At 41.0% G+C, this 26,160-nt stretch overlaps 1 protein-coding gene across 8 annotated transcripts in view; it reads left to right on the top strand.

Moving 5' to 3' along the window:
• LOC128694175 (arginine/serine-rich coiled-coil protein 2) overlaps positions 1 to 26,160 on the top strand; it is a 203,568-nt gene that overhangs the window by 117,989 nt on the left and 59,419 nt on the right. For all 8 annotated transcript variants that reach the window (XM_070093825.1, XM_070093822.1, XM_070093826.1 and 5 more), the window contains 3 exons: positions 3,683 to 3,836; positions 4,979 to 5,055; positions 16,752 to 16,957. In XM_070093825.1, the coding sequence (XP_069949926.1) occupies positions 3,683 to 3,836; positions 4,979 to 5,055; positions 16,752 to 16,957 (437 nt within the window). The remainder of the gene's footprint in view (positions 1 to 3,682; positions 3,837 to 4,978; positions 5,056 to 16,751; positions 16,958 to 26,160) is intronic.

Below are 26,160 nucleotides of genomic sequence, written 5' to 3'. Positions count from 1 at the left end.
TTCTTTTCCACTTCCCCATGGACAATAGAAGAAATAAAGAAGAACAAGAGCTATTTAGAAAAAGGAGAAAAACCTAGATGTATGTATATATATATGCATGTGCGTGTCTGTGAAGTGTGACCAAAGTGTAAGTAGGAGTAGCAAGATATCCCTGTTATCTAGCGTGTTTATGAGACAGAAAAAGAAACCAGCAATCCTACCATCATGCAAAACAGTTACAGGTTTCTGTTTCACAGTCATCTGGCAGGACGGTAGTACTTCCCTGGGTGGTTGCTGTCTACCAACCTACTACCTATACCAACCTACTACCTACTACACTTTATTATTTAGAAAATTTAAAATATAAAACACTTAAATATGAAATATTAATCCTACCTTAAAGAAAATGAAAAATATAAATGATATCTGAATTCAACGCTAATATATATATATATAAAACTTGGGTGTCTGGTGTTGGTGACACTGCGTGTTGTTGAAATCGTAGCCGTTGCCGATGATTGGGGGGGGTCTCAGGTGTTGATGACAACCCACCGGCTCGTTCTTCACAGATTTTCTAGCCGTCAATAATCCGTTCAGATGACAGGAAAGCAGGTTTTTTTTCCACTGCAATGATGAGGGGTTATATCCTGCTACTTGCATACACAAACAGGTAAGTGGATCAGAATTTGGGACGTCTCAGAACGTTAGTCCGTCTCCTTCAATTCTACTCGTTGATTAGCAGGTGACCCTCTCTGTCCTTTCAAGGTGTAAAGAGAGACAGATTACCCACTGCTTAAGAAATCACTCTCCATGATAAGTACAATACCTAAAAGATGTGGTGATTATTAAAACATTTTAATCTATCAAGACTGAAAGGACTAAGTTAATTATTGGTCAAAAGTGAAGCTTTCAACCAATAAGTCCACTAGAATATGAGCAGGCATGTACTTACAGTAGTGTTGGGAGCTGTGAGTCGAGTGATTTACTGTTTGACCGGAGCCCCACATGTCACCTTTCGGGGGGGGGGGGAGAGGTAGGGGAAGGGATAGCAGGAGCTAGACTGACCCTACCTTAACAAGCAGCCGGCAATCAAACTATCACTTTCGGGGAGGGGGAAAAAGGGGGGGGGAAATAGCGGGAGCTGGACTTACCCTACCTTAACAAGTAGCCGGCAATGAAACTATTGTTACTATATACTCCCTCGCTACTCCTATCTATTGAACTTTTCCCTCACACTGATTTATATTGTAAAACACTAGTTTTACAGCTTTTTTCGAAGGACCTTGGCTCGTAGGTTATTTGTACACTGTAGTACAACATATTTGGACCACAGTGTGGCCTTTATCCGGTTCGAGCATGACCAAAATGTTGAGAAATGGCTTTACCAACTAAGATATAATTTATAATTTTTAAATATAGGGAACACTTAGCTGATGAAAGACAGCAAATCGTCTACACAGCCTCCCCTGCAGATGAGGTCTTGAATTGTTGTCATGATCATCTCTCAACGGGCTGGAATGAGTCATATTATGTAAACAATAAATTACCCCTAGGGGGTGTTATGTCAGCATATTTCATTCACTGATGGCTGACAAACTTACTTGTGTGGACTCAAAAGTCCGCACCTAACTGCCGACTATAGGTTGATTACAAACTCCTTGCGACTCAAGAACTGCGCAGTCCCCCGTACTACAAGAAATTCGTAACCTACCTTGCTCTTGTAGCGTGAGCTATGGTGTTCTTCACACCTTCGACAGGTATCGGTGACTTGATAGACGCTGAAGTGTCCTTGGATGTCCATGTCTTCCATAGTCTAGGAATACGCACACTGGTACACTATGTTCCACAAGATTTGTCTTTATTGTTCACAATCTTATCACTAAAGAAGCTGATCACACTTCTCTTAAGTGTTTATTGTTTTATGAGACACTTTGTTCACACTAACGCACAGATCATTCTTTGTTGGTTATCCTGGCGTCAGTGTCACTCTCAGTAGAGTCAAAAGTAATCTGAAGATGCCACAACGCCCCACGCCGTCACTGCCCCCAGCACAAAGGAAAAGCTGACCTAGTACTTTTGCTTCCTTGCCACTTCCTCGATGAAGCAAAGCAGAATGTTTGATTCTTGCTGTCTTAAGCGTAGACAACAATATACACTATCTCTACCATGGTAATAAAGTGGGAGCAGGATTTTCCTTAATTGTCCTGCTAAGGTAAGAGATGTACTGTCTCTTATTAAAATACACTCTGCAACACTGGACTGCAAGGAGCGGCGGTCGCTTGACCACGTCGCATACTCGTACTGCATCTGCGATCAGTTACTCGCTGTAGCAGTAAACAAGATATTTGCCCCTTCTGAGAGGGCTGGGCCCCTCAGGGCTGAAAGGGGCTGATACCCCCCTCCTGGAGAAAACTTCTCCACAGTTTGTTTACTTTTGAACATCGGCAAAAATCAAACATTTCCCCTACTTTGAGCTCCATTTCAAGGTTCTTTTTATAGTAAAACCAATCAAAATCACCTCTATTTGTATAATATGTTTTCCATTCTATCAAATGAGACCAAGAAAATGAGAATACAACCATAAATACATACTATACGAAAATAGACCACAAAGTCGGCATTTTAATTAAAAAAAACGGTCGTTTTTTTTCTTTTCTCATTATGCACTGCGTGCTCCAGGATTTTTTTTATATGGTGCACACTGAAAACACAGACCCATTCTCTCACATGCGAGCCTACCAGCTTTCTCTTGCTTGATTTGAAGCCGCTAGAATATGTGAGTATATATACAGTGGACCCCCGGTTTACGATATTTTTTCATTCCAGAAGTATGTTCAGGTGCCAGTACTGACCGAATTTGTTCCCCTAAGGAATATTGTGAATTAGATTAGTCCATTTCAGACCCCCAAACATACACGTACAAACGCACTTACATAAATACACTTACATAATTGGTCGCATTTGGAGGTGATCGTAAAGCGGGGGTCCACTGTACGTCAAACACGGTACCTCGTAACACGTATACTTTATACGACCAAAACAGTCAAAGGGTTAATGCCTAATTCTATTGCTAACTTAATATATGTTAGTGTAAACTTGTTAACTGACATTTATATGCATTTACAAGTGGAAAAAATGGTGTTCTGCTTTCCGGCAATGTCTCCTTTCCAGCAGTAGCCTGGAACCTAACCTGCCGTTCAAGTGGGGCCCTACTGTATTGTATGTTTATTCCTTGTATGTCCTAGAAATATTTTTACAATTATCTTTCTACCCTGATGACTCTTCCCTGGTCACTGTATGACCCTTACAGGTTTAACTCTTCCCTATCCTTATATTTACCTGGGAAGGACTAATTATGTATTGACAGCTTAGACTTTAATAAATGACATTGTTAAAACTTTATACTATTTTTTTCCCTTGAGGGAGAGATGGTGTTGTAGTGTTAATGATCCAAGAAATTTAAATCTGCACTCCCCTTCCTAGGATCAAACTTAGTTACCACATCAATATAATATGGGTCTCAAAAATATTACTCATTTCTTGTAAAAAAAAAATTGAGGGTACTCCTAGAGCGTTGTCACTTCTAGGAAGCTAATGACTAAATGATGGTGACTGTGTTTTCTTCTCTGAGTTGCCCTGCCTTGGCCAGAGATGGTCTTGTAGCTCAAGTGTTGGTGTACATCACATAATTTTGGCGCCGCAGGACACAGCGGTCGAGGTCGGGAGAGCAGAGAAGGTCGGAGAAGTCGCGACGACGACCGTAAGCGTCGGGATGAAGACCGGCGCAGCAGACGCTCTCGCTCTCGGTCCAGGTCACGAGAGAGACGCAGGTCACGCTCCAGGTCCAGAGACCGCAGGTAATGTCCCGAGGAAAGAGGCAGGTCATGCTTCAGGTTCAGAGACTTCAAATAAGGTCCAAAGAGAGAGAGAGAGAGACAGGTGACATTTCAGGTCCAGAGACTACAGGTAAGGTCCCAAGAAATGCAGGTCATGCTCCCAGTTCAGAGACAACAGGTAGGGCCAATAGAGAGAGGCAGGTCATGCTCCAGCAGGTCCAGAGACTACAGGTAAGGTCCCAAGAGTAGGGCAAGTCTAGAGACTACAAGTAAGGTCTCAAGAGTAAGGCAGGTCCAGAGACTACAGGTAAGGTCCCATGAGTAAGACAGGTCCAGAGACTACAGGTAAGGTCCCAAGAGTAAGACAGGTCCAGAGACTACAGGTAAGGTCCCAAGAATAAAGCAGGTCCAGAGACTACAGGTAAAGTCCCAAGACAGATGCAAGCCATGCTCCAGCAGGTCCAGAGATTACAGGTTAGTACGACTTGTTATGATAGTGACTGGCTCTTGATTCATGAAAGTAGTACACCTCTCCGTCCTTGGATTAAACCATGTTACCCCTGTGCAGTGCATTCCATTCCCCTTGGTGCCACAGGACTCTTACGGGTTTAGTGCTTTTTCGTGAATATAATTCCCTGCCTTGGTGGGAAATTGCCGATGTGTATATAAAATAAAAATAAAAAATACACAGAATTTATTGTGACTTTAAAAGAATTAATAGATCAGTGGAAAGAGAAGCGTTGAATTTGTTTATTGTTGGAAGAGCAGGTCAGCAGCAGGTTAACTGCAGGTCAATGGCAGGTCAGTAACTGCTGGTGATCTATCGGTACAGAAAAACTCATAACTGGTCACAGGTATATCTAGGCGTGTTATATACAGTAAAACCTCATTTAACATGTAGGTTATGTTGTGAATATCAACACTTAACTTTATATAACCTCACACTGAGTGAAGAACATATCTGAACAATAGTTGTGTTCATGGCACCTCCAGTAATGCCCCCCAAAAATTGTTTAATATTCTTTGTAAACATCACTACGGTAATGTTATTTAACATAATCATTAGTATCATTACAAGAGTGTTGGGAGTGTTGTAGTCCTAACGGGCTCATCCCTAAACCACTGCTGGTTTAGCACACTTTCTAATGGATGTAATTTTGCAGGTCAAGGTCGAGGTCACGGGACAGACGTCGACGCAGTCGCAGTCGTGAGAGAAAGAGACCAATGGACATCAGGAAAGGTGAGTGATAAATACATAACTCAAAATATCCATGGGGAAGTGGAGAAGAATTCTTCCTCCGTAAGCCATGCATGTTGTAAGAGGCGACTAAAATGCCGGGAGCAAGGGGCTAGTAACCCTTTCTCCTGCATAAATTACTAAATGTAAAAAGAAGAAAAACTGTATAGTTTTCTTATTTGGGTCACCCTGCCTTGGTACGAAACAACCGATGTGTTAAAAAAACATCAGTTATGTTTTATCCATCATGCATTGTGTGGGGCAGGAGTTTTTTTTTATATAGTGCACACTTGCCATACAGATCCATTCTCTTATATCTAAACCAAAATTTACTTCTCAAAGCTTATCTGAGTGAGCTGAGCTCATAACATAGAATTATGTGATAGACCCTGACCTAAGTGACGTAGTTCTACGTGACAAACAGTGAAAGGGTTAACACAGGTATCCAGGGGATGTAGCTGTTATTTATTAACTTTCTCATTATTTTTATGTGATTCCAGTTCATATTTAGTTTGGAAATCAATATTGTATAGAAGAACGTGCTTTCAAAGCGCATAATTGTTTTTTTTAGCAAGGGGTTCATTCAAGTGGACAGATGTATATGCATGAATGCACACTTGTGAGCACATATGTGCTCTGTTCTTTATTTCTTTGGTTTACAAATTTTATAAGTTCCTCAGTCTTATTTGTGTATGGAACAGGAAATCTAGATTTTTTGATTTACACCAGTAATTTGGGTTTTAAAGCCATATAGTATGTCACACTTTTGGGCCAACTGAGTCTAATTAAGGGTCATCTGTTAATCTTTTCTCTAATTGGTGCATTCAGTTAGAGTGTTCAGTATTCTGTGATTGACTGTTTGTTGAATTCCACTAAATCTAACATGCATGACTACAGGATTTTATATTTTACGCCATGTTATTTTCTGGTAATGCGTATTGAGCTAGGTTTGTGTGTAACCAGCCGACAGCACCACAGTAACCTAACATAAACTAAACTCTTACATCTAGCAGTGTGAAACTTGTTAGTACTCGTGTTATTATTGCCACTCTCAGTTGGAGGATGATCTTCAGCCATAGTACTCTACCTAGCATGAAACTTGTTAGTACTCTAGTGTTAGTATTGCAAATCACTGGTCTCAGACTGGGCCATGGGGGTGTTGACCCCCCCAAACCCTCTCCAGGTATCTCCAGGTAAATGGTTCTTGATTGAATTCCTTTAAATTATTTAAATGTCTTCAACCACAAATGATTCTTCAAAACTTAGATAATAAATTATTAAAATAAATAAGTGTTCATGCGTAGTGAAAGTTGAGCAGACATTTTGACACAAAAGCGAAATTTATAAGAAATGAATGTATTTTGTTGTGGGAAATCCTCTTCATCGGATTCACACGATGAGAGACTAAAGTGAGGCCTCTGAAGAGCATAGGTGAGAGTGATTACCTCCAGGGTACTGTATGACCCCTTCAGAGGACCTGCACTCTGAAGTAGGGCTGGGGATAATTGTAGTTTTGAACTGTTGTACTAGTGTCCCTCTGGCAAGAGAATGATGGAGTGAGTGATGGTGAAAGTTTCTTCCTTTTTGGGTCACCCTGCCTTAGTGGGAGATGGCTGATGTGTTGAAAAAATGCTCTTACTTTTGCTTCATTTTTCTCTTATGATGTTTTTCACCTTTCGTCATTGTTCGCAACACAAGCATTCATTCATGTATTAGCCCTTTCCAAGTCCATGCCATAGTATTACGTGATGACCTCGTGGTCCGTGCCATAGTACTACATGACGAGCTCATTCAGATAAGCTGTGAGCTCACCTGAGTGAGCTGAGTGTGCACCATATATGGTGAGTGTGCACCTTCTAAAATATTCCTGCCCCACACAGTGCATGATGGGAAAAAAACTGTGACAGTGTATTTGGTTTAAAATAACTGGATTGCAGTGTATTTTCAGATGGCGTTGCAGTCTCAGTTTCTTGGTATCATTTGATACAATGGAAGATATCTTACAGAAATAGAGATGATTTTGAGTGGTTTCTGGATTGATATTGAGCTCAAAGTACAGGTCCGCCATCACAAATCCGGCAATCAGTTATTCGGTTCCTTCAGTTATTCGGCACTAATTTTGGCTAGCATAATTTCAAATTTCCAGGGTCGCCACACCAACCTGCTGGTACTGTTTGGTGGCGCTACTTGCTGCATAAGTCACTCCAATTTCTTTTCCCCATTTATTGTTATAACCTGCTTGCTTTTAGCCCTAGCCATGGTTCCAATGAATATAGAAATGCTTCTCATTATGTAAAGCACCTACACAGTACATTATCCATTAAAGATAAGGTGGTTTTGAAGCCACTGTTGGTTGAGCTCAGTATCATGATGCAGGAGAATATGCTTTATTATTATGCTAATATCAACACTACAGCTTATTGCCTATCACAATTTATCTAATATGACATAATAAACAATATAAGTAACATAAAACATGTTAAATACTCCAGAATAAATAATATTTGGCATAACACCGAGCAGTTTGATGGAGGTATGAAGAAGATATGGTATACAAATACCATATCCTCTTCCTATCCCTGTCTTGGGGGCTTATCTTAGAGAAAACGGAGTATAGCACAGGGCTAACTGTGATATACACTCGTACTGCACCATAAACCTGAAGCAAAAAAGTTATTTTCTCTATATAGATTATCACACATAGCAGCACGTGTGTAGAGAACCTAGGATAACCCAAAAAAGTCAACGTGGCTTATTTCTAGTACCTGGCTTGGGTTAGCCATACATGATTTTTGGTAAATATTCGTTGAAAATAAGAAAAAGTTTTGGAGTGAGATTAACAAGTTAAGGAAGCCTAGAGAACAAATGGATTTGTCAGTTAAAAATAGGAGAGGAGAGTTATTAAATGGAGAGTTAGAGGTATTGGGTAGATGGAGGGAATATTTTGAGGAATTGTTAAATGTTGATGAAGATAGGGAAGCTGTGATTTCGTGTATAGGGCAAGGAGGAATAACATCTTGTAGGAGTGAGAGAGAGCCAGTTGTAAGTGTGGGGGAAGTTCGTGAGGCAGTAGGTAAAATGGAAGGGGGTAAGGTAGCCGGGATTGATGGGATAAAGATAGAAATGTTAAAAGCAGGTGGGGATATAGTTTTGGAGTGGTTGGTGCAATTATTTAATAAATGTATGGAAGAGGGTAAGGTACCTAGGGATTGGCAGAGAGCATGCATAGTTCCTTTGTATAAAGGCAAAGGGGACAAGAGAGAGTGCAAAAATTATAGGGGGATAAGTCTGTTGAGTATACCTGGTAAAGTGTATGGTAGAGTTATTATTGAAAGAATTAAGAGTAAGACTGAGAATAGGATAGCAGATGAACAAGGAGGCTTTAGGAAAGGTAGGGGGTGTGTGGACCAGGTGTTTACAGTGAAACATATAAGTGAACAGTATTTAGATAAGGCTAAAGAGGTCTTTATGGCATTTATGGATTTGGAAAAGGTGTATGACAGAGTAAATGCAGCAGCGAGGAGACGGTTGGAGGCAGTGGAGATGTCCTGTCTAAAGGCAATGTGTGGTGTAAATATTATGCAGAAAATTCGGAGTGTGGAAATTAGGAGAAGGTGTGGAGTTAATAAAAGCATTAGTCAGAGGGCAGAAGAGGGGTTGTTGAGGTGGTTTGGTCATTTAGAGAGAATGGATCAAAGTAGAATGACATGGAAAGCATATAAATCTATAGGGGAAGGAAAGAGGGGTAGGGGTCGTCCTCGAAAGGGTTGGAAAGAGGGGGTAAAGGAGGTTTTGTGGGTGAGGGGCTTGGACTTCCAGCAAGCGTGCATGAGCGTGTTAGATAGGAGTGAATGGAGACGAATGATACTTGGGACCTGACGATCTGTTGGAGTGTGAGCAGGATAATATTTAGTGAGTGAAGGGATTCAGGGAAACCGGTTATTTTCATATAGTCGGACTTGAGTCCTGGAAATGGGAAGTACAATGCCTGCACTTTAAAGGAGGGGTTTGGGATATTGGCAGTTTGGAGGGATATGTTGTGTATCTCTATACGTATATGCTTCTAAACTGTTGTATTCTGAGCACCTCTGCAAAAGCAGTGATAATGTGTGAGTGTGGTGAAAGTGTTGAATGATGATGAAAGTATTTTCTTTTTGGGGATTTTCTTTCTTTTTTTTTGGGTCACGCTCCCTCGGTGGGAGACGACCGACTTGTTGAAAAAAAAAAAAAAGAAAAAGTATGACAGAGTGGAGAGGGGGGCAATGTGGCAGATGTTGCAGGTGTATGGTGTAGGAGGTAGGTTACTGAAAGCAGTGAAGAGTTTTTACGAGGATAGTGAGGCTCAAGTTAGAGTATGTAGGAAAGAGGGAAATTATTTCCCAGTAAAAGTAGGCCTTAGACAAGGATGTGTGATGTCACCGTGGTTGTTTAATATATTTATAGATGGGGTTGTAAGAGAAGTAAATGCGAGGGTCTTGGCAAGAGGCGTGGAGTTAAAAGATAAGGAATCACACATAAAGTGGGAGTTGTCACAGTTGCTCTTTGCTGATGACACTGTGCTCTTGGGAGATCCTGAAGAGAAGTTGCAGAGATTGGTGGATGAATTTGGTAGGGTGTGCAAAAGAAGAAAATTAAAAGTGAATACAGGAAAGAGTAAGGATATGAGGATAACAAAAAGATTAGGCGATGAAAGATTGAATATCAGATTGGAGGGAGAGAGTATGGAGGAGGTGAATGTATTCAGATATTTGGGAGTGGACGTGTCAGCGGATGGGTCTATGAAAGATGAGGTGAATCATAGAATTGATGAGGGGAAAAGGGTGAGTGGTGCACTTAGGAGTCTGTGGAGACAAAGAACTTTGTCCTTGGAGGCAAAGAGGGGAATGTATGAGAGTATAGTTTTACCAACGCTCTTATTTGAGTGTGAAGCATGGGTGATGAATGTTGCAACGAGGAGAAGGCTGGAGGCAGTGGAGATGTCATGTCTGAGGGCAATGTGTGGTGTGAATATAATGCAGAGAATTCTTAGTTTGGAAGTTAGGAGGAGGTGCGGGATTACCAAAACTGTTGTCCAGAGGGCTGAGGAAGGGTTGTTGAGGTGGTTCGGACATGTAGAGAGAATGGAGCGAAACAGAGTGACTTCAAGAGTGTATCAGTCTGTAGTGGAAGGAAGGCGGGGTAGGGGGTCAGCCTAGGAAAGGTTGGAGGGAGGGGGTAAAAGAGGTTTTATGTGCGAGGGGCTTGGACTTCCAGCAGGAATGCGTGAGTGTGTTTGACAGGAGTGAATGGAGACAAATGGTTTTTAATACTTGACGTGCTGTTGGAGTGTGAGCAAAGTAACATTTATGAAGGGATTCAGGGAAACCGGCAGGCCGGACTTGAGTCCTGGAGATGGGAAGTACAGTGCCTGCACTCTGAAGGAGGGGTGTTAATGTTGCAGTTTAAAAACTGTAGTGTAAAGCACCCTTCTGGCAAGACAGTGATGGAGTGAATGATGGTGAAAGTTTCTTTTTCGGGCCACCCTGCCTTGGTGGGAATCGGCCAGTGTGATAATAAAAAAAAAAATTGATTCCCAGCCAGGGTAGAAACATTAGGCGTGTTTCTTTACACCTGTTTTCTATGTTTACCCATCAGTAAATGGGTACCTGGGTGTTAGCCGACTAGTGTGGGTGTTATCCTGGGACACTGACCTAATTTTCTTGAAATACTCTGCATAACAAATGGCTTTCTATATACATAGTAGTATGTCGCTGTTGTCATCTAGGCCTGTATACCTTGTACTTGTATGTGTAGCAAATAAAGATATTATTATTATTAGTATTTTCTCAGTTGTTTGTTGGGTTATCTTACTGAAACTTGGGCAATGTATGATGGAAAGATACTTCTTAACGTACACCAAAAATGAAAGAAATCAGACCATAAATAGCGGAGTTCACTTCTCAGCCATTAGCGGCCGCTTAGCAGTATATTTTTGTATTGTTTGTATGGTTTTTATGGTTATATTCTCATTTTTTCGGTCTCATTTGATAGAATGAAAGATATATTACAGAAATAGATATGATTTTGATTGCTTTCATGACGAAAAGCACCTTGAAATTGCGCTCACAGTAGTGAAAATGTTCTATTCTTTAGCGAAGCTCAAGAGTAAACAAATGACGTCACCGTCCAATACCTGTCCACCTGCCAGTCCAAATTCCAATACGGCGTCAAGAATGGGCTGACAGTAAGAATGATAACAAATTCCCACTCCCGCCAGCATACTCCACCAATTTTCAAAAGTCTGAATCTGCTCACCATTAAGAACATCCATACTTATTCATGTGCCTACTACATACACAGAACAATACATGCAAACATAAACCTCCACTCAAACTTCTCCTCACTAACCTAAACAGGACACATGACCACAAGACACAGATCTGTATGATATACCTCGTGTCCATATCACACTGTAAAAACTCTATGCACATAAAGGGCCCCAAACAAAATATGGAATTCATTACCATAAGATATTAAAGTAACCCAGTCTGAAAATCAGTTTAAGACTCTTCTCAAAAGTCACTTAATCACCCTAGACTAAATGCTAAATACTCAGTACACACATACTCACCTATGTACTCCCACATCATAACTGAAACAATCACTTTGAACCTTTTATCCATTGTTGACAGGAATATAATTGAATCATTGTTTTTCACAAAAGCATTTTAGAATATAAATACGTAAATCTTTGTATTATACAAATTTTGATTCATTTATAATTAATATTCTACTGTACAACTATGAAATAATTACTTTCCTACTGTACAATTATGATATACTACTCCTTAGTATTAAGTAGACTGTAAGCCAATAATGTTAAGTTGGCCCATAATGCCAGGCATAATAGAGGCTCTCTTTGCATTGCAACCCACTATTGTAAATACACAATCTCAGTGTACTGTTTGCGAAGACATAAAAAAAAAAAATAAATAAATAAAATACAATACAATTATTACAATAATGCAGCAGTCTGCATAACAATAAATCTTCTATTTTTTTTGTGAATAAAAATTCCAAATGGTAAGAGGGGCTTGTAGCCGTGACTAATGAACAGAGAAAATGTTATTTTAGTGCCAGGGAGGTCTGCATTGTTTACTCTAGACCTTATTTTGAAATTGGCATCTGTTGAAATTTGTGTGAAATTGGCCAAATTGCCAATTTCTAACCATACCATGGGTGGGGATAGAACCCACGATCAGAGTCTCAAAACTCCAGACTGTTGCGTTAGCCACGTGTCATTACGATTTCTTGAGTCTTGTGATGAATGGTTTGAAAAACCGACAAGTTGAAGATTGAGACACTTATGCAACATATGGGAATCTTTATTCAGGAAATGTTTCGCCACACATTTGTTGCATAAGTGTCTCAATCTTCAACTTGTCGGTTTTTCAAACCATTCATCACAACTGTCAGACACTGCAGCATCATGGGATCTTGTTACAAAGAATTCTTCAACACTTGTTCAACCTTTGGACGAAGATCTACTTCGACTAGTGGATGGTACCACTATGACCCTACCTCCTCCTGCTTCGCCTCACCTCACTACAGTATATAAGCCACGTCTACGGCCCTATGCTGTACATTCTACAAGATTGATGGACTGAACACATCGACTCCAGGCTGAGGGACTGATTACCTCAAACTCCTCCTCTCCTTACGCCTTTCTACTTTGTATTGGACTGATGAAGCCACTGTGTGGCGAAATGTTTCCTGAATAAAGATTCCCATATGTTGCATAAGTGTCTCAATCTTCTTCTTGAGTCTTGCCAATTTCTGACCACTTTATTGGGTAGTTGAAATAAGTGAATGGGCGGTTTCTTGTACTCAGTTGACAGACTGGAAGTAAATAAGTTTATTCAGGCATACACAAATACAGTTACATAGATTATCATACATAACAGTGTATGTATAGAGAACCTAGGATAACCCAAAAAAGTCAGTGACTTATTTCCAGTACCAGGCTTGGGCTTGCCATATATGATTTTTGGTAAATATTTTTTTTTCTCGATTGTTTGTTGGGCTGTCTCATTGAAACTTGGGCAGTGTATGATGGAAAGATGCTTCTTAACGTAGAACAAAAATAAAAAAGACGGATGATAAAAAGGGAGTTCACTTCTCAGACATTAGCCGCCTCTTTGCAGTATGCAGTGGGCCCCCGCTTAACGATCACCTCCCAATGCGACCAATTATGTAAGTGTATTTATGTAAGTGCGTTTGTACGTGTATGTTTGGGGGTCTGAAATGGACTAATCTACTTCACAATATTCCTTATGGGAACAAATTCGGTCAGTACTGGCACCTGAGCATACTTCTGGAATGAAAAAATATTGTTAACCGGGGGTCCACTGTATTTTCGTATGGTTTTTATGGTTGTATTCTCATTTTTTTGGACTCATTTGATAGAATGGAAGATATGTTACAGAAATATACATGATTTTGATTGTTTTCATGATGAAAAGTACCTTGAAATTGAGCTCAAAGTAACGGAAATGTTCGATTTTTGCCGATGTTCAATGAACTTTGTGTAAGTCAAGTTGGTTAATTTTATTAAGTGTATTCTAACCTAACCACTCTGTAATCCGACAAACTCAGTAATCCGCACACTACAGGTCCCAGTGATGCCGGATTTGTGATGGAGGACCTGTAGCAGAAATATTAGATTTTTGTCAATACTTCAGAAGACAAATCAGGTCACTTGTCCAATTCATGTTCAAATGGCTGGTCTACTTAGTATTCATAAATGCGCTGACATTTTTTATACAATTATTACAATAATGCAGTAGTCTGCATAACAGTAAATCTTCTATTTTTTTGTGTGGATAAAAATTCAAAATGGAAAACAAGTGTAATATAGGAGAGACCCGGGAATGTAACTAATGAACAGAGGAAATATTGTTTTAGTGCCAGGAATGTCTTCGCTCTTTATTCTGGACCCTATTTTTAAATTAGCAATTTTTTAATTTCATGTGAAATTGGCCAAATTACCAACTTTTGATCACTTTATTAGGTAATTGAAGTAGTTAAATGGGCAGTTTATTTTGCTTAATCAATAGAATGGAAGAAATACTAGCAAAACAACTAAGTTTAATTGACTGGAACAATGGAATTGGCCTAAAATAGAGCTCAAATTGGGCGAAATCACCAATGCGTAAATATTGCCAAGGCCACTAACTTTGTGAGAGCATATTGCCATAAGTTTTCCATCAAGTTTCATACCTTTGGTTTTATTACCTTAGGAAAATGATTCTCCATTTCATGGTTTTTTTTTTCTTCCAATTCTTGGACCCTTGGAGCAATTTTCAGATCTGGAGTCTGGTCCCTGAAAGTGTTAAAATATATAATATTTCCATTCCTGTATTACCATGTATACTGTTTCCATTAATGTATTACCATGTATACTGTTTCCATTAATGTATTACCATGTATACTGTTTCCATTAATGTATTACCATGTATACTGTTTCCATTAATGTATTACCATGTATACTGTTTCCATTCATGTATTACCATGTATACTGTTTCCATTCATGTATTACCATGTATACCAAAATGGTATACAATACCGACAGGTTGGTAGGTAAGACACATAGGCAATAGTTAGGCAACTTTATTCCGAAACGTTTCGCCTACACAGTAGGCTTCTTCAGTTGAATACAGAAAGTAGGCAGGAACAGTACAGATGTGAAGACAATGTAATCAGTCCATCACCCTTGAAGTCAACCTCAAATCTATGACTTCAAGGGTGATGGACTGATTACATCGTCTTCACATCTCTACTGTTCCTGCCTACTTTCTGTATTCGAATGAAGAAGCCTACTGTGTAGGCGAAACGTTTCGGAATAAAGTTGCCTAACTGTTGCCTATGTGTCTTACCTACCAACCATGTATACCGTTTCCATTCTTTATTTTTTCTTTTTTTTATTCGCTGTTACTCTCCCTGTCCGGGTCTTTTCCAAGAGTGGTGACCCGGCCTTGGCTCCCTATCTGGGGAGTGTCTCGAGACCTAAGTCTCCCATGGGAGGAGGTACAAATACCCCCTCATCTTTGGGACCAAGTGTCCCCCGGCCTAGCCACAGTCCCCGCCCTCATGGAGCTCGCAGGGAGAAGCTAGGCCTCTGGTCTGCCATCTGCCCCACCCCATTGGGGCTCGTGGGGATGGCAGTCTTGTGAGCTGCAAGTGGTAGCTAGCTCAGGCCTTTCCCCCTAATCCATTCATTTATTACCATGTATACTGTTTATATTTATGTATTATCATGTATACTGTTTTCATTCGTGTATTACCATGTACAGTGGAACCTCAAATTTTGAACATATCGCTTATCGAACTCTTCGAAAATAGAACTTGCCCCTATTTTCGAACCGCCGAGTACCAGACCTGTCCGGCAGCCCGCTCTGTCCGCGTCCCCACACAGGCACTGTGAGCCAGTCTGATTTTGTTGATGCTTGAGTGAACACTAACTTGAGCTCTCATTCAAACATTTTACGATTATTTCATATTGTTTAATGCTTGTGGGACTGTGAAATAAGCTACAATGGGCCCAAAGAAACTTGCTAGTGGTACCCCTGTGGTAAAGAAAGTGAGAAACACCATAGATGTGAAGAAGGAAATAATACAGAAGTGGAATGATGTCCAAATGTTTGTGGAGAAGTACCACCCTGAGCAAGCTGAAACAAGCCATTTTTCCAACAAGTTCAGTGACAGAACAATGTCCCATTTTAAGGAAATCTTAGAGGCACCAGAAACAGAGGACTGTGGACAGTGATTTTGTGAGACAGGGGTCCAGTGACTCTCAAGCTGGTCGTAATGGCATTAAAAGACAGAGAAGGGAAGTAACCCCAGAGAGGGCTGTACCTGAAGTCCTCATGGAGGGGGATTCTCCTTCCAAACACTAACCCCAACTTCCTCTCTCCTCCTCCCTATCTTCCAAATGCCATCAACAATCTTCAGTAAAGGTAAGTAAAATGTTATTTTGTATTTTTATTTAAATTTATTAATACGTAATTGGACACTATATTTGTTGTGTGTATGTAAAACTATAATTAATCTCTATAAAATGTATTTTTTGGGTGAATATTTTTGAGTTTCTGGAATGGATTTATTGTATTTCCATTATTTCTTATGGGAAATATTGCTTTGCTTTTCAGACTTTTCAAATTTAGAACTAACTCCTGGAACATATTAAGTTTGATATTTGAGATTCCACTGTATACTGTTTCCATTAATGTATTACCATGTATACTGTTTCCATTAATGTATTACCATGTATACTGTTTCCATTAATGTATTACCATGTATACTGTTTCCATTAATGTATTACCATGTATACTGTTTTCATTCATGTATTACCATGTATACTGTTTTCATTCATGTATTACCATGTATACTGTTTTCATTCATGTATTACCATGTATACTGTTTCCATTAATGTATTACCATGTATACTGTTTCCATTAATGTATTACCATGTATACTGTTTCCATTAATGTATTACCATGTATACTGTTTTCATTCATGTATTACCATGTATACTGTTTTCATTCATGTATTACCATGTATACTGTTTTCATTCATGTATTACCATGTATACTGTTTCCATTAATGTATTACCATGTATACTGTTTCCATTCCTGTATTACCATGCATGGTGTTTTTGACAGAGGCCCAGCAGAAGCTAGCACTGTTGAAGGCTGCCAACCCAGACTTGACAGCTGCCGAGCTGCTGAAGCGCAGCATGGAGGCCCAGATGGTAGAGGTACAGAAACAAACAGGTATCGCTCTTCCTTCCTATTATAACCCAGCAGCCATGAACCCCATGAAGTTTGCTGAACAAGAACGTAAGAAGAAACTTCTCTGGGGGAATAAAGTAAGTGAACTGTGGTTGTGCTGTGTAGTGTTACTGTGGTTGTGTTGCTGTGGGTGTGTTGTGTAGTGTGTTACTGTGGTTGTGTTTTGTCTAGTGTGTGACTGTGGTTGTGTTTTGTCTAGTGTGTGACTGTGGTTGTGTTTTGTCTAGTGTGTGACTGTGGTTGTGTTTTGTCTAGTGTGTGACTGTGGTTGTGTTTTGTCTAGTGTGTGACTGTGGTTGTGTTTTGTCTAGTGTGTGACTGTGGTTGTGTTGTGTACTGTGTTGATGTGGTTGTGTTGTGTAATGTGTTACTGTGGTTGTGTTTTGTCTAGTGTGTGACTGTGGTTGTGTTGTGTACTGTGTTGATGTGGTTGTGTTGTGTAATGTGTTACTGTGGTTGTGTTTTGTCTAGTGTGTGACTGTGGTTGTGTTGTGTACTGTGTTGATGTGGTTGTGTTGTGTAATGTGTTACTGTGGTTGTGTTTTGTCTAGTGTGTGACTGTGGTTGTGTTGTGTACTGTGTTGATGTGGTTGTGTTGTGTAATGTGTTACTGTGGTTGTGTTGTGTACTGTGTTACTGTGGTTGTGTTGTGTACTGTGTTGATGTGGTTGTGTTGTGTAGTGTGTTACTGTGGTTGTGTTGTGTACTGTGTTGCTGTGGTTGTGTTGTGTACTGTGTTGATGTGGTTGTGTTGTGTAGTGTGTTACTGTGGTTGTGTTGTGTAATGTGTTACTGTGGTTGTGTTGTGTACTGTGTTGCTGTGGTTGTGTTGTGTAGTGTGTTACTGTGGTTGTGTTGTGTACTGTGTTGCTGTGGTTGTGTTGTGTACTGTGTTGCTGTGGTTGTGTTGTGTACTGTGTTGCTGTGGTTGTGTTGTGTACTGTGTTGCTGTGGTTGTGTTGTGTACTGTGTTGCTGTGGTTGTGTTGTGTACTGTGTTGCTGTGGTTGTGTTGTGTAATGTGTTACTGTGGTTGTGTTGTGTACTGTGTTGCTGTGGTTGTGTTGTGTAGTGTGTTACTGTGGTTGTGTTGTGTACTGTGTTGCTGTGGTTGTGTTGTGTAATGTGTTACTGTGGTTGTGTTGTGTACTGTGTTGCTGTGGTTGTGTTGTGTACTGTGTTACTGTGGTTGTGTTGTGTACTGTGTTGCTGTGGTTGTGTTGTGTAGTGTGTTACTGTGGTTGTGTTGTATGGTGTGTTGCTGTGGTTGTGTTGTGTAGTGTGTTGCTGTGGTTGTGTTGTGTACTGTGTTACTGTGGTTGTGTTGTGTACTGTGTTGCTGTGGTTGTGTTGTGTAGTGTGTTACTGTGGTTGTGTTGTATGGTGTGTTGCTGTGGTTGTGTTGTGTAGTGTGTTGCTGTGGTTGTGTTGTGTACTGTGTTACTGTGGTTGTGTTGTGTACTGTGTTGCTGTGGTTGTGTTGTGTAGTGTGTTACTGTGGTTGTGTTGTATGGTGTGTTGCTGTGGTTGTGTTGTGTAGTGTGTTGCTGTGGTTGTGTTGTGTACTGTGTTACTGTGGTTGTGTTGTGTACTGTGTTGCTGTGGTTGTGTTGTGTACTGTGTTGCTGTGGTTGTGTTGTGTAGTGTGTTACTGTGGTTGTGTTGTGTACTGTGTTGCTGTGGTTGTGTTGTGTAGTGTGTTGCTGTGGTTGTGTTGTGTAGTGTGTTACTGTGGTTGTGTTGTGTACTGTGTTACTGTGGTTGTGTTGTGTACTGTGTTACTGTGGTTGTGTTGTGTAGTGTGTTACTGTGGTTGTGTTGTGTACTGTGTTGCTGTGGTTGTGTTGTGTAGTGTGTTGCTGTGGTTGTGTTGTGTAATGTGTTACTGTGGTTGTGTTGTGTACTGTGTTGCTGTGGTTGTGTTGTGTAGTGTGTTGCTGTGGTTGTGTTGTGTACTGTGTTGTGTTACTGTGGCTGTGTCATGGTCAACTGTGTTGTGTTACTGTGGCTGTGGCTGTGTCATGGTCAACTGTGTTGTGTTACTGTGGTTGTGTTGTGTAGTGTGTTACTGTGGTTGTGTTGTGTAGTGTGTTGTTGTGGTTGTGTTGTGTAGTGTGTTACTGTGGTTGTGTTGTGTAGTGTGTTGTTGTGGTTGTGTTGTGTAGTGTGTTACTGTGGTTGTGTTGTGTAGTGTGTTACTGTGGTTGTGTTGTGTAGTGTGTTACTGTGGTTGTGTTGTGTCTTGTGTATTACTGTGGTTGTGTTGTGTAGTGTGTTACTGTGGTTGTGTTGTGTAGTGTGTTACTGTGGTTGTGTTGTGTAGTGTGTTACTGTGGTTGTGTTGTGTAGTGTGTTACTGTGGTTGTGTTGTGTAGTGTGTTGTTGTGGTTGTGTTGTGTAGTGTGTTACTGTGGTTGTGTTGTGTAGTGTGTTACTGTGGTTGTGTTGTGTCTTGTGTATTACTGTGGTTGTGTTGTGTCTTGTGTATTACTGTGGTTGTGTTGTGTAGTGTGTTACTGTGGTTGTGTTGTGTAGTGTGTTGCTGTGGTTGTGTTGTGTAGTGTGTTACTGTGGTTGTGTTGTGTAGTGTGTTACTGTGGTTGTGTTGTGTAGTGTGTTACTGTGGTTGTGTTGTGTAGTGTGTTACTGTGGTTGTGTTGTGTAGTGTGTTACTGTGGTTGTGTTGTGTAGTGTGTTACTGTGGTTGTGTTGTGTAGTGTGTTACTGTGGTTGTGTTGTGTAGTGTGTTACTGTGGTTGTGTTGTGTAGTGTGTTGTTGTGGTTGTGTTGTGTAGTGTGTTACTGTGGTTGTGTTGTGTAATGTGTTACTGTGGTTGTGTTACTGTGGTAGTGTGTGTACTGTGGTGTGGTGTTGTGTAGTGTGTTACTGTGGTTGTGTTTGTGTACTGTGGTTGTGTTGTGTAGTGTGTTACTGTGGTTGTGTTGTGTAGTGTGTTACTGTGGTTGTGTTGTGTAGTGTGTTACTGTGGTTGTGTTGTGTAGTGTGTTACTGTGGTTGTGTTGTGTAGTGTGTTACTGTGGTTGTGTTGTGTAGTGTGTTACTGTGGTTGTGTTGTGTAGTGTGTTACTGTGGTTGTGTTGTGTAGTGTGTTACTGTGGTTGTGTTGTGTAGTGTGTTACTGTGGTTGTGTTGTGTAGTGTGTTACTGTGGTTGTGTTGTGTAGTGTGTTGTTGTGGTTGTGTTGTGTAGTGTGTTACTGTGGTTGTGTTGTGTAGTGTGTTACTGTGGTTGTGTTGTGTAGTGTGTTACTGTGGTTGTGTTGTGTATATGGTGTGTTACTGTGGTTGTGTTGTATGGTGTGTTACTGTGGTTGTGTTGTGTAGTGTGTTACTGTGGTTGTGTTGTGTAGTGTGTTACTGTGGTTGTGTTGTGTAGTGTGTTACTGTGGTTGTGTTGTGTAGTGTGTTACTGTGGTTGTGTTGTGTCTGGTGTGTTGCTGTGGTTGTGTTGTGTAGTGTGTTACTGTGGTTGTGTTGTGTAGTGTGTTACTGTGGTTGTGTTGTGTAGTGTGTTACTGTGGTTGTGTTGTGTAGTGTGTTACTGTGGTTGTGTTGTGTAGTGTGTTACTGTGGTTGTGTTGTGTAGTGTGTTACTGTGGTTGTGTTGTGTAGTGTGTTACTGTGGTTGTGTTGTGTAGTGTGTTACTGTGGTTGTGTTGTGTAGTGTGTTACTGTGGTGTGTGTTGTGTAGTGTGTTACTGTGGTTGTGTTGTGTAGTGTGTTACTGTGGTTGTGTTGTGTAGTGTGTTACTGTGGTTGTGTTGTGTAGTGTGTTACTGTGGTTGTGTTGTGTAGTGTGTTACTGTGGTTGTGTTGTGTAGTGTGTTACTGTGGTTGTGTTGTGTAGTGTGTTACTGTGGTTGTGTTGTGTACTGTGTTACTGTGGTTGTGTTGTGTAGTGTGTTACTGTGTTGGTTGTGTTGTGTACTGTGGTTGTGTTGTGTGTTGTTGTGGTTGTGTTGTGTAGTGTGTTACTGTGGTTGTGTTGTGTAGTGTGTTACTGTGGTTGTGTTGTGTAGTGTGTTACTGTGGTTGTGTTGTGTAGTGTGTTACTGTGGTTGTGTTGTGTAGTGTGTTACTGTGGTTGTGTTGTGTCTTGTGTATTACTGTGGTTGTGTTGTGTAGTGTGTTACTGTGGTAGTGTGTTACTTGTGTATTGTGTGTGTGTTACTGTGGTTGTGTTGTGTAGTGTGTTACTGTGTGTAGTGTGTTACTGTGGTTGTGTTGTGTGTGTTACTGTATTGGTTGTGTTGTGTATTGTGTGTGTTACTGTGGTTGTGTTGTGTAGTGTGTTACTGTTGTGTAGTGTGTTGTGTATTGTGTGTGTTACTGTGGTTGTGTTGTGTAGTGTGTTACTGTTGTGTAGTGTGTTACTTGTGTATTGTGTACTGTGTTACTGTGGTTGTGTTGTGTAGTGTGTTACTGTGGTTGTGTTTGTGTACTGTGGTTGTGTCTTGTGTATTACTGTGGTTGTGTTGTGTAGTGTGTTACTGTGGTTGTGTTGTGTAGTGTGTTACTGTGGTTGTGTTGTGTAGTGTGTTACTGTGGTTGTGTTGTGTAGTGTGTTGCTGTGGTTGTGTTGTGTAGTGTGTGTGTTACTGTGGTTGTGTTGTGTAGTGTGTTACTGTGGTTGTGTTGTGTAGTGTGTTACTGTGGTTGTGTTTGTGTACTGTGGTTGTGTTGTGTAGTGTGTTGCTGTGTTGTGTTGTGTTGTGTTACTGTGGTTGTGGCTGTGTAGTGTGTTACTGTGGTTGTGTTGTGTAGTGTGTTACTGTGGTTGTGTTGTGTAGTGTGTTACTGTGGTTGTGTGTTGTGTAGTGTGTTACTGTGGTTGTGTTGTGTAGTGTGTTACTGTGGTTGTGTTGTGTAGTGTGTTACTGTGGTTGTGTTGTGTAGTGTGTACTGTGGTTGTGTTGTGTTGTGTTACTGTGTTGTGTGTTACTGTGGTGTTGTGTACTGTGGTTATGTTGTGTAGTGTGTTACTGTGGTTGTGTTGTGTAGTGTGTTACTGTGGTTGTGTTGTGTAGTGTGTTACTGTGGTTATGTTGTGTAGTGTGTTACTGTGGTTGTGTTGTGTAGTGTGTTACTGTGGTTGTGTTGTGTAGTGTGTTACTGTGGTTGTGTTTGTGTACTGTGGTTGTGTTGTGTAGTGTGTTACTGTGGTTGTGTTGTGTAGTGTGTTACTGTGGTTGTTGTGTAGTGTGTTGCTGTGGTTGTGTTGTGTAGTGTGTTGCTGTGGTTGTTGTGTAGTGTGTTGCTGTGGTTGTGTTGTGTAGTGTGTTGCTGTGGTTGTTGTGTAGTGTGTTGCTGTGGTTGTGTTGTGTAGTGTGTTGCTGTGGTTGTGTTGTGTCTGGTGTGTTGCTGTGGTTGTGTTGTGTCTGGTGTGTTGCTGTGGTTGTTGTGTAGTGTTACTGTGGTTGTGTTGCATGGTGTGTTACTGTGGTTGTGTTGTATGGTGTGTTACTGTGGTTGTGTTGTGTAGTGTGTTACTGTGGTTGTGTTGTGTAGTGTGTTGTTGTGGTTGTGTTGTGTAGTGTGTTACTGTGGTTGTGTTGTGTAGTGTGTTACTGTGGTTGTGTTGTGTAGTGTGTTACTGTGGTTGTGTTGTGTAGTGTGTTACTGTGGTTGTGTTGTGTAGTGTGTTACTGTGGTTGTGTTGTGTAGTGTGTTACTGTGGTTGTGTTGTGTAGTGTGTTACTGTGGTTGTGTTGTGTAGTGTGTTACTGTGGTTGTGTTGTGTAGTGTGTTACTGTGGTTGTGTGTTGTTACTGTGTTACTGTGGTTGTGTTGTGTAGTGTGTTACTGTGGTTGTGTTGTGTAGTGTGTTACTGTGGTTGTGTTGTGTAGTGTGTTGCTGTGGTTGTTGTGTAGTGTGTTACTGTGGTTGTGTTGTGTAGTGTGTTACTGTGGTTGTGTTGTGTAGTGTGTTACTGTGGTTGTGTTGTGTAGTGTGTTACTGTGGTTGTGTTGTGTAGTGTGTTGCTGTGGTTGTGTTGTGTAGTGTGTTACTGTGGTTGTTGTGTAGTGTGTTACTGTGGTTGTGTTGTGTAGTGTGTTACTGTGGTTGTGTTGTGTAGTGTGTTACTGTGGTTGTGTTGTGTAGTGTGTTACTGTGGTTGTGTTGTGTAGTGTGTTACTGTGGTTGTGTTGTGTACTGTGTTACTGTGGTTGTGTTGTGTAGTGTGTTACTGTGGTTGTGTTGTGTACTGTGTTACTGTGGTTGTGTTGTGTAGTGTGTTACTGTGGTTGTGTTGTGTACTGTGTTACTGTGGTTGTGTTGTGTAGTGTGTTACTGTGGTTGTGTTGTGTAGTGTGTTACTGTGGTTGTGTTGTGTAGTGTGTTACTGTGGTTGTGTTGTGTAGTGTGTTACTGTGGTTGTGTTGTGTAGTGTGTTACTGTGGTTGTGTTGTGTAGTGTGTTACTGTGGTTGTGTTGTGTACTGTGTTGCTGTGGTTGTGTTGTGTAGTGTGTTACTGTGGTTGTGTTGTGTAGTGTGTTACTGTGGTTGTGTTGTGTAGTGTGTTGCTGTGGTTGTGTTGTGTAGTGTGTTGCTGTGGTTGTGTTGTGTAGTGTGTTGCTGTGGTTGTGTTGTGTAGTGTGTTGCTGTGGTTGTGTTGTGTAGTGTGTTGCTGTGGTTGTGTTGTGTAGTGTGTTGCTGTGGTTGTGTTGTGTAGTGTGTTACTGTGGTTGTGTTGTGTAGTGTGTTGCTGTGGTTGTGTTGTGTAGTGTGTTACTGTGGTTGTGTTGTGTAGTGTGTTGCTGTGGTTGTGTTGTGTAGTGTGTTACTGTGGTTGTGTTGTGTAGTGTGTTACTGTGGTTGTGTTGTGTAGTGTGTTACTGTGGTTGTGTTGTGTAGTGTGTTGCTGTGGTTGTGTTGTGTAGTGTGTTACTGTGGTTGTGTTGTGTAGTGTGTTGCTGTGGTTGTGTTGTGTAGTGTGTTGCTGTGGTTGTGTTGTGTAGTGTGTTACTGTGGTTGTGTTGCATGGTGTGTTACTGTGGTTGTGTTGCATGGTGTGTTACTGTGGTTGTGTTGCATGGTGTGTTACTGTGGTTGTGTTGCATGGTGTGTTACTGTGGTTGTGTTGCATGGTGTGTTACTGTGGTTGTGTTGCTGTGGTTGTGTGTTAGTGTGGTTGTGTTGCATTGTGTGTTACTGTGGTTGTGTTGTGTAGTGTGTTGCTGTGGTTGTGTTGTGTGTTGCTGTGGTTGTGTTGTGTGTTGCTGTGGTTGTGTTGTGTAGAGTGTTGCTGTGGTTGTGTTGTGTAGTGTGTTACTGTGGTTGTGTTGTGTACTGTGTTACTGTGGTTGTGTTGTGTAGTGTGTTGTTGTGGTTGTGTTGTGTAATGTGTTACTGTGGTTGTGTTGTGTAGTGTGTTACTGTGGTTGTGTTGTGTGTTGCTGTGGTTGTGTTGTGTGTTGTTGTGGTTGTGTTGTGTAGTTTGTTACTGTGGTTGTGTTGTGTACTGTGTTGCTGTGGTTGTGTTGTGTGTTGCTGTGGTTGTGTTGTGTAGAGTGTTGCTGTGGTTGTGTTGTGTAGTGTTGCTGTGGTTGCAATGTGTAGAGTGTTACTGTGGTTGAATTGTGTAGAGTGTTACTGTGGTTGTGTTGTGTACTGTGTTACTGCAGTTGTGTAGTGTTGCTGTGGTTGTGTTGTGTACTGTGGTTGTGTTGTGTAGTGTGTTGCTGTGGTTGTGTTGTGTAGTGTGTTGCTGTGGTTCTGTTGTGTCTAGTGTGTTGCTGTGGTTGTGTTGTGTAGTGTGATGCTGTCGTTGTGTTGTGTCTGGTGTGTTACTGTGGTTGTGTTGTGTCTGGTGTGTTGCTGTGGTTGTTGTGTCTGGTGTGTTACTGTGGTTGTGTTGTGTAGTGTGTTACTGTGGTTGTGTTGTGTCTGGTGTGTTGCTGTGGTTGTGTTGTGTAGTGTTACTGTGGTTGTGTTGTGTAGTGTGTTACTGTGGTTGTGTTGTGTAGTGTGTTACTGTGGTTGTGTTGTGTAGTGTTACTGTGGTTGTGTTGTGTAGTGTTACTGTGGTTGTGTTGTGTAGTGTGTTACTGTGGTTGTGTTGCATAGTGTGTTACTGTGGTTGTGTAGTGTTACTGTGGTTGTCCTCACCTATATGTGGTTGGAGGGGTCGAGTCATAGCCCCTGGCCCTGCCTCTTTGCTGGTTGATATTAAGTCACTCTCTCCCTGCTCCATGAGCTTTATCACACCTCTTCTTAAAGTTATGTATGGAACTTGCCTCCACTACTTCACTCTCCAGATTATTCCTCTCTGAAATATTTTAGCCCTGTACACCTTGTCAATTTCTCTCAGTGTTTTATACGTCATTCCCAATCCCTCCTATTCTCTAGTGTCATCAGGTTGACTTCTAGGAGGAAGATTGAGACACTTATGCAACATATGGGAATCTGTATTGAAGAAACGTTTTGCCACAGTGGCTTCATCAGTCCAATACAAAGCTTTGTATTGGACTGATGAAGCCACTGTGTGGCAAAACGTTTCCTCAGTAAAGATTCCCATATGTTGCGTAAGTGTCTCAATCTTCTACTTGTCGGTTTTCAAAACCATTCATCACACACAGGTTGAGTTCCCTTAACCTTTTCTCGTAAGACGTACCCCTCAGCTCCGAGACTAATCTTGTTGCAAACTTTTGCACTTTCTCCAATTTCGTGACATGTTTGACTAGGTGTGGGTTCCATACTGGTGCTGCATACTCTAGTATAGGCCTGACATAAAAACTGTACAGTGTCATGAATGTCTCCTTACTCAGATGTCTAAATGCTATTCTCAGGTTTGCCAAGCCCCCATATGCTGCAGCAGTTATTTGATTGATGTGCGCCTCAGGGGACATGTTCATTATAATACTTACCCTAAGATCCTTTTCTTTAAGTGAAGTTTGCAGCCTTTGATCTCCTAACCTCTACTCCATTTGTGATCTTCATTGTCCTTCCCCAATCTTCATGACTTTGCGCTTGCTGGGGTTAAACTCCAGGAGCCATTTGTCAGACCAGACTTGTAGCCTGTCCTTATCCATTTGTAATCTTAGCTAATCCTCGCCAACTTGTATTCTCCTCATTAGTTTCACATCATCGAACAGCTACTCTACTGAATTTATTCCTTCCATCATGTTATTCACGTATACAAGAAACAGCACCTAGGACTGACTCTTGTGGAACCCCATTCGATACATGCACCCACTCTGACACTTCATCTCATACCAACACTCGTTGTTTCCTTCCTGTCAGGTATTCCCAGATCCA

This window comes from Cherax quadricarinatus, chromosome 43 (genome assembly GCF_038502225.1).
Source record: "Cherax quadricarinatus isolate ZL_2023a chromosome 43, ASM3850222v1, whole genome shotgun sequence".
In the NCBI taxonomy this organism is placed as follows: Eukaryota; Metazoa; Arthropoda; class Malacostraca; order Decapoda; family Parastacidae; genus Cherax; species Cherax quadricarinatus.
Note: the sequence above shows the minus strand (reverse complement) of the source record. Positions and strands in the feature narration are given on the sequence as shown.